We start from the raw sequence: 9,251 nt of genomic DNA on the forward strand, positions 1-9,251 counted from the left end.
AGGCTCTCTGTGTGCTTGTGTGTGTATGTGCACTCAGGCAGAAGACAAGGCTGATGTTTTGAACAAAGAGCTGCTGAGCACCAAGCAACGCCTGGTGGAGACTGAGGAGGAGAAGAGACGACAGGAGGAGGAGACGGCGCAGGTAACATCTGTTTCCCATCACCTCATTAAGCTGCTTCGGCCTTATTAGACTACAGGCCTAACTGGTCAATTGGCTCAATGATATTTGCAGTCCGTTTTTTTTGTTGCACTGTATTTTCTTATTTTAAAAAAACAGATATTTGATTGAATTATTATAAGGCAACTAGGGCCACTTGTTATGAGGAAAGTATGCGTAAACCTTGTTGAATATTGCAATAATGTTATTAAAATTAACATTATTTAAGAGTGCCCAGTTAGGCCTTTCTGTTGCTTTCATTATACTTCTGAACTGATACTATTTTCAAAGAACTTGATCATTGGACTGAACAGAAAAAGCACCCATAACAATTAATTTTTGTGCAGTTTTCTTCCGATACTCCCATCAACTTGAAAAAAACAATATTGCAGTCTTTCACAATATGCTATCACCAAATTGACAGTGTGATGAAAAAAAAATAATGATATATTTTGAAGCTCTAGAGGCAGCACAGAATGTTTGTCCTGGGAAGTTGGCTTAAGGACAAAACTATGATTATAGTTACTTAAAAATCCACTGAAAGGCAAAATTAATTATGAATAACTTAAATCAGTTTCAGTCATTGATCAAAGAAAATAAATGTATGATAGCTATAAGTCATCTTGTCACAACAGAATTAGTATTCTAGATAATTAGAGCAGAAATTCCATAAAGGTGTCTAGAAAACAGGTGCTAAAATCAGCATTTAAATGATATTCAGTCGTATAATTAGTGTTAATCAACAGCTCAATCAAGCCCTCAATGAAATTCATGGCCTCTGTGTTTTTAACATTTAGGGCATCTTTAAAACTCATATTTTCTTCTAACATAACCTTACCTATGAATGGTGGTTGCTATTGATCACTTAAGTAGCCAATATTGCTGATGTTTATTTGTTATCATGCTATAAGAGAGCTTGATGCAATATGCTATTTAACTACATAATAACATAAAAACTCTGCAAAGTGGATGTGTGAATGTTTTTAATTCTTACCTAGGCTCTTTTATCCCACGGACATATACATTTGTATTAACATTGTGTTACATCAGCTCACCGTCCTCATCAGTGTAAGATTTTATGTTTCTGTCATCTTGTTTTGTTTCTCCCAGCTGAAGGAAGTGTTCAGGAGGGAGCTTGAAAAAGCTGAGCTGGAGATCAAGAAAACCACAGCAATCATAGCTGAATACAAACAGGTTGGACAATTTTAAAGACTTAAATCTATCTGCTGTTTTTAGAATGGAAAAAATAACTGAAAAAAACATACACCCTCTGGCCCTGTACTGTCAGTGCATTGGACTATTTACTTTGTGTCTGTTATTCACACTTCTTATTTTGTGAGGTTTTTTTCAACCGTTTTCACAAGTGTAACATAAAGAAGCAGTAAAACTAATGACCTTTGTACTTTGATTAAAAGTTACATATCAGTATCAGCCTGACTGTTTATATCAAGCTAGTTCATTGCAACAGGTAAAAACATTTTTTTGTTTTAATTGCATTTGTATATTTTATCAAACATACTTCACTGCTACAGTAACTGTTCACACAGAGTAACAGGGTAATATAGACTGATGTACATACAAGGTAAAGCTCAATATTGAGTAAGTGGAGATAAGTGATTGTGGAAAGAGTTTTGATGAAAACGATCTTACTCCTCAGTTTAATTTTCTTGAATAAACAACAACAACAATAGTGTATCTCTTATCTTGTACTTAAAATGTCAAATCATCTTTTATACTTCCTCTTTATGTTTCAGATCTGCTCCCAGCTGAGCACCAGACTCGAAAAACAGCAGGCAGCAACAAAAGAAGAGCTGGATATCGTCAGGGTGAGGTTATACTTTTAAGAGGACAGCTAGGATTTTATCAAGTGGGGTCGAATAAGGTATTTATCCATATTAAGTGTATTATATACCGTGTATGGTGGTCGGCACAACCGGAGTTTGGAGAAGCAGACTGAATTGCTGGAGCAGAGGCTAAATAATGTTCTCTTGAAGATGGGATCAATATCTGTGTAAGGGTGCGCGGTTCTCGAGATATTGTCACTGCTTTACCTTGCTTCTTTTTAGCAGGTAACTGAAGCCGTAATACTGCTCTCTTCAAAGACACTAGGCAGTTTTTTGACAAACACAGTAATCCTACCTTCCTGGTCTGCCGCTGCCTTAATTAGTTAATTTGTGTTATTGCGTGAATTTGGTGAATCCGAAATAACCCTCGAAAGCCCCAAATTCATACGATAACACAAACTAATTATCAAGGCAGTGGAAGACCAGCAACTGCCACGTTCTGCGAGGTAAATTTGCTGTTTATGTAAATGGAGGCTTTCAAAAGAGTACAGATGATGGCTTCAGTTCCCTGTCGGGAAGGGCTGTCTGACAAAAAGGTAAAAGCAAGGTAAAGTGCTGATAATTCCCCTTGTATAGCATATACTTCAACTGATACTGATTTTGTTTTAGGTGAGACTTTTTTTTAGTGGCTAAAACACGTTTTGTTGCTGCCGCCATCCACAGAAGTACATTGCTTTGCCTCTGTGGCAGTACCCCTGCCTGCTTCTCCAAACTGGAGGTGCACTAACTGCCATCTACTTTAGGTACTGTAACACACTGAATACAGATATGTAACTCATGCAGCCTAACCTTAAAAAACTCAAATTATCCCGTTAATAAACAGCTCCTGTCGAAGGAAGCAGAAGTAATTTAGGGGATATTCTAACTTTTAAATAAATCCACAATATGTTGCATCACAGAACCAATGAAATTACACGACTGCTCTGCCTTTCAGATCAGTTAAGACAAGCCCAGGTTGGTACATTACCACACACCTATAAAGTAAGCAATCATCAGCTTGTTTAGCCCTTCTTCAAATGTGATTTGTACTTTGTGGGTGTGACAGTGCATCATCTCAGGCCTTGAGAAAGATCAGGACATCATTTCTAATGTAATATTTTGCCAGTTAAAACAGGCAGGCAGACATTACACAACCCAACACGGGGAGGAAACAAAAGTGTACAGAAGAAAAATCATCTGTTTATCATTGTTAATGGTTAATATAACATTTCCTCTTATGTGATGGCTAGTTTACTACTGGACCCTGCCAATGGTAACATGACTGCAGCAGCCCTGAGCAGTTATTTTAAACACTTACATTTATTCAGAGAACAGACACTGTTATCCAAAGTGACTTACAATAAGTGCATTCAAAGATGTGGGTACAGCCCCAAAAATTGCAAGAGTCATGCATTTATTTTCTGTTCAGTTATGATTAACTGTCATATATATTGTAAACTTATGCTATAATTGACCACTGTAGCATGCTCACCTTTGGCTGGACTGTGTGTTACATTTTTGTACCCAACAAAGATCGTTTGGTTGTATGTGGATGTCAGGGTGGAGCTGTACATGTAGTATGATGAAATGACTGAATTAAACTTCCCCTTAAGCAGCAAGCATGTAACAGCATTGATATATATATATATTTCTTAAACAAAAAAAACTTTTCAATGCATCTGCTTGTGAAGTCATGGCCACCAGGAAAAAGTCTAAATCAAAGGAAAAGATTAATCATGCATTCTGATCCCATTACACAAGATATCCATTTTATCTTCTTTTTTGATCACAGTGTGCTCATTAGGGCAAAATTCTCTCACACTGATCTAACACTGAATACATAAAATGAGTTTTGCATAACAACTAAGTGTGCAATTGTTTGTCTTTAAGAAATGGCATAAACAACCACAAATATTTTTGACTGACTGCATGACAGCAGTTTTCCTTCACATGATGTCTACAAAGTATGTTCACTCACCAACCTCCGCTAACAAACATGTTTTTTTGTGTGCCCTGTGCAGAGTAAAGTAATGGGCTGTGACCACTGTAAGGACCTTTTTACAACCCTGGGGTCCCTCCAGGCTTCGTCCCCGGGCAGAGACAAGACATCCTCTGAGCCGCTGGATGAGGAGAAGGACGGGCTGAAGGAGCAGCTGAGGCATCTGGAGCTGGAGCTGGCACAGACCAAACTGCAACTGGTTGAGGCCAAGTGCCGCATTCAGGTCAGAAACACCAGCAAACAGTTATATAAACAACAATAACAATACCTGTGGAAGAGACGCAGGGCAATATACAGAATTATATAGACGTAAGTAATATAATAAGTAATATATACTGACTTCTAAGTAATATATAGAAGTCATCTTATGGAAATAGACATAAGTTACTTATAAAGTTCTTAATCATTATCTTAAAGACATCTTTTTGTGGGTATAATCATAATAGATAGAGTTTACTGCAAGTTTAATTATCCTATTACTATAGCTTAAGTATTTTCTCTGTGTGCTCATAATACAGCAAAGGTAGAGAAAAAGGACACCAAGCAGGCTGCAACTGGAATCTAAGACCATACTAGCTGCTCTATGACACTTTACTCAAAGGTCCATTGTACTGTGTTTAGGGGCAATTATTAGCAGAAATGCTATAATATTCTTAACTATGTTGTCATTAGTTTATAATCACCTGAAAATAAGAATTGTTTTGTTTTTGTTACCTTAGAATGAGCTGTTTATATCCACATACGGTCCTGTCCAACGTAGTCCGCCATGTAGCCCAAAACCCCCCAAAAATCTAACACTGGCTATGGATAGGGTCATTTTCATTTTCACATCCACTGTAATCCTGCTTCACACTTACCACATGGGAGAAGTTTCAGTTCTGCAGCCCCATTACACACAGGAGCACATTTAGCTACATGCTAATGTCATCATGTTAACATGCTGCTGTTTAGCTGGTGCATTTATCGGCATCTTAGCCAATCTTTGTGTACTGTATTAGCATGTTAACATTTGCTAGTAGTACAAGTACAGCTGAGGCTGAGGGGAATATCAGTAGTTTCACAGAATTGTGGCCATAAACCTAAGTATTGACGCATCAACATTTGACCTGATGACAAAGTAAGATGAGAAGTTAAGGAATCAAAGTTTATTACAGTTAAAGTTGAAGAGGACATCTGTACCAAGTTTCATGGCAGTACCTTCAAGATTTCATTAAAAAACAAAAATATCAACTTCAAAATCTTGAAAACAAAACAGAAATAAGATGAGCTGTAGTACATACAGAAGCACTTGAACCCACTCCAAAGAAAATCACACACAACTGTGGATATGGAACTTAAAAGTATAGACACTCCTAGAACACAGACCCTTAACCCTTTGAAACCTCCCTAAGAAAATTGTGTCAATATCAATATTATGGCAAAAACATGGGGAGAAGGAAATGAGCAACTTAAAAAGACAGGTCCCAAAAATAGCCAGAAATTAACAAAAAAGAACAAGACAATTACCAGAAAATAAGCAGAAAAAGAAAAGTAAAAACAAACACAAACAAGAAAATTACCTCACAAAAAATGTGTAATTTGTTTTATACATTTTTCTGTGATACAATTTTAAACATATAATTGTAATAATTATAAACACTTTTTATAATTATTTAGTTTTTGGACATTTTTCCTTTTTTAAAAAATTTTATATATTTATTAAGTTTTCCACTTTTTTCCTAACTCTTTCCAGCCTAATTTGGTGTCACTTTTTACCAATTTCTAGCATTTTTTTTAACATTTCTTGCCAAGTTGCTCACTGCCTTTTCCCCACGTTTTCAAAAGAAATCAAACCAGTGTGCTCAGGTTTCAAAGGGTTAAACATCTTGTGAGGGTATGTGAATGAAGCACAAGAAAACTCATGTCAATCCAGGTTTCAAAGGGTTAAGAGTATCAGAATTCACAGGTGCATAGAAAACTGCTAATTTGGTTACTAATTTAAATAGTCAGTTTTCATTAAATGCTCTTGTATGACTGGAGATATATTTAGTAGCTGGATGGTTTGGATAATGTGCTAAAATGCAGACATAGTTGTCGATGAACTCCTCAGTCCTCCTGCTGATCCCTCTGGTCACCCTGCAGGAGCTCGAACACCAGCGGGGAGTCCTGATGAACGAGATCCAGGCAGCCAAGAACTCGTGGTTCAGCAAGACTCTGGGCTCCCTGAAGAGCTCAGCCTCCTCTTCCTCCAGCTCCACCTCCCAGACCCCATCCTCTCCAAAGGAGGGCCCTGTGTAGACAACCCTGCGTCCATCTCTGATTGCCCTGCAGGATGCACACTAGAGCTGAGGAACAAGAGTTGGAAAAACAAGCAGCGGAGAAATGCAGTATTCCTTTTCCAGCCGGTGGCAGAGTGATGCTCACCAGCTTCTGGGACTGCAAAAAGCTGTAAAGATGAGGGAAGGAAAAAGGGTGGAGGACTGGACCTGTCGCCTGTCTTTCACAAAATGTTTACATTTGAGTGAACTAAAAAAAGTCTGTTGACCCTCTCTGCGTCACAGTTGATGTGACAGTTGAGAATAAATCATCAGTGAGGCTTAACGTTGATTTAAAGTTCAGTTGTCATTGCTGACACTGTTTTCTTAGAGTTCTTATAAAAAAAAGCTTAAATAGGCATACACAATGGCATTCCTCTTGCAAGTGAATAATTTAGCTCCACCTTGTGGTCAGATATAGTTACTGCAGAGTTAAAGTAATATTATCTGAGTGAGATTATATTTTTTAGGTAGCTGAAAATTAAACCTGCATTCACTTTCTTCACAATTTTATCAGTAATTTCAATGAAAGTGATACAGCTACAGATGGAGAAATATTATACATTTACTGCATAGAATTATAGGGATCTACATTAACCATCTTCAGCGCAGCAAAGCCACAGCGCTCTGAAAAAGGAATACTGCATTCAGTCTTAAACAAGAACAACACAAAAGTTGTATTTCTTTATAGTAATATAACGTAAACAATGTTGTCATATAAATATGTATAACTAATTATTGATTTTTGTAATAATCTTGTACAGTTCTTTAAGAGAAGAAAAAAACAAGGAAATTGTTCTTTAATTTCTTCTTCTTCTTTTTTTTTTACCATTTTGAATTTGAATGTCATCTCTCTAGATGTTGACGTAAGCACAGTATGTGATCGATCTGGTCGAGTCCAAAGGCTGGAGAACCAAAGTGACAACCTGCAGAGATCTTAATGTCCCTACTGTTTCCTCAGTCATGGGTTTAAACTTGAGGTGCGTAATATCACTCTAAAATTTGGGAGTGATATTACACGCTTGATAATTTTTTTAATTGTATTTTTTTAATCTCAGTTTAAGCTCATGCCTGGATGTGTTAAATAGTCTGTTGAAGTGATCATAACAGAGAAGGACTCTTTTCCCTCTCTGTGTCCGTTTTGTCTTTGTTATAGTTTTAAATAATCAGTTGGGATTTTCATAGCACAATGTCACACATCTTCAGTGATAATGGGAAGTCTTCAGAGTGGTTTTAAATATGTAGAAGCTGCATATTGACCTTTGTTTGAGATGTTCAGTTTTGAAAATGTTTTTTGATCTTTTACTGTTAAGCTTGTTTTTTTAAAGGGACATTTCACCCCATATTTTTCCTCTTATGCGTAGTACTATTCATCAGTCCACATGGTTGTGGTGTGAGTTATCGAGTTTCGGGAATATCCGTCCCTAGAATGTCTGCTGTCTGTCAAACTTAATGGAACTAGATGGCAGTCCATTTTTGAAAAACTCAACAGCAATGTCTCTTTCCAGAAATCATGGCCCAGTTACTCAAAGATAATCAACAAATCTGCAGTTTCATGTAGGAACTTCTTTTTCCAAACCAAATTTCACCTGTCAACCGTATCACCGCGTGGAAGAAAGCGTGCATCTACTCATGGAAGAGCGGCTCGTGCTCGTTATGGTGTGAGATGTGAACATTAATGGCGTCCTCCTCCGATGAGCTGAGACATAAGTCATTGGTGCTAGATGAGCTCGCAGTAGATGCTTGTTCCCTTCTGCACAGTTATATGGTTGCTGGAAAAAAGTTTGTAAGAAGGAAAATAGTTCCTACATTAAATTGCTCTGTGGATGATCTTGAGTAACCAGGTCATAATTTTTAGAAAGACATTGCTGTCGAGTTTTTTAAATGCATTTTTTTTTCACGCTTTTAGCACCAAAAGCCGAGTGCCATTTAGTTCCATTATATTGGAGAGAAGGCAGACGTCTCTTCAGCTGATATCTCCAACATTCGGCAACTCACACCAAAACAATCTACATTGATGAATAGCACTACAGGTAAGAGAAAAATGTGAATCTTTGTTTTTGGAGGAATTTTTTCCTCAGGTCATATTAATTGTCTCTGGTGGCTGTAAACAGACATTACAGTTTGAGATTTCATGGCTTGTGATTTTCTTTTTTCTTGAGCAGACTGGAAAAATGACTACCACAGAGCCAGATAATCCATCACAGTAGTCATGGAGAAACTGAGTTTAGGTAACAGTTCCAGCATATGCTCTACAGTATCTGTTACATAGCACACATAATCCCCAAATAAATGCCTAGCATAACATTAATAAGCACGATTGAGTTGTAATATTCTCCTCTCATTTCCAAACTGTCCTAAGGCGATTTGCTCGGCTGTGCCAACGTTTTTACGCTTTGTTTGGTTAAAGCAAGAATGCAATGTGCATACATTAATCTTTCCTGTGTCCATGGTGGATTGTTGACTGAGTTGTTCAGGGATAACACCTAAGTATGAACAGAAATTCAGCCCACGAGTAGTATCTTTAAAAAAAAAAAAAAAAAAAAAATTTTGAAAAAACTGCCGGGAAAAATGGTAAGTAAGTAAAATTTACATTTACAATTTCAAGTCTTATTTTAAGTCACTTGGGACCACAACCTAAAAAGATTAACCTGAATACATGAAGCTTTATCCACAGTAAGTGTGAGGACCACAGCCTCTGATCGAAGGACATAAAACAATTAGTTGCAAGTTTTTTTTTTTAATTTTATTTTACCATCATGAATGCATGTTAGTGCTGTGTTAGCAGGCTGAGAGCTGCAGTGTCAGTGCCAAATGTCCTGCTTTATTCTTAACTCTGGTTGTCACTTAAATCAGCCTTTGGACTCTGACCAAGCCCTTGTGTATTTGTGTGTGTGTGTGTGTGTGTGTGTGTGTGTGTGAGTGTGTGTCTTTGGATGTGTGTATGTCCATGTGTGTTCTGCACTGTATCTCATGTG

General features: G+C 37.3%; 1 protein-coding gene across 1 annotated transcript in view; it reads left to right on the plus strand.

Moving 5' to 3' along the window:
• LOC121964968 (rab GTPase-activating protein 1-like) overlaps positions 1-8,138 on the plus strand; it is a 51,067-nt gene extending 42,929 nt beyond the window's left edge. Inside the window, exons 9-13 of the mRNA XM_042515142.1 lie at positions 38-142; positions 1,268-1,351; positions 1,912-1,983; positions 4,002-4,202; positions 6,101-8,138. Of these exons, the coding sequence (XP_042371076.1) occupies positions 38-142; positions 1,268-1,351; positions 1,912-1,983; positions 4,002-4,202; positions 6,101-6,256 (618 nt within the window). The 3' untranslated portion in view covers positions 6,257-8,138. The remainder of the gene's footprint in view (positions 1-37; positions 143-1,267; positions 1,352-1,911; positions 1,984-4,001; positions 4,203-6,100) is intronic.
• Positions 8,139-9,251: the final 1,113 nt, after the last annotated feature.

The sequence above is a fragment of the Plectropomus leopardus genome, chromosome 3 (genome assembly GCF_008729295.1).
Source record: "Plectropomus leopardus isolate mb chromosome 3, YSFRI_Pleo_2.0, whole genome shotgun sequence".
Classification (NCBI taxonomy): Eukaryota; Metazoa; Chordata; class Actinopteri; order Perciformes; family Serranidae; genus Plectropomus; species Plectropomus leopardus.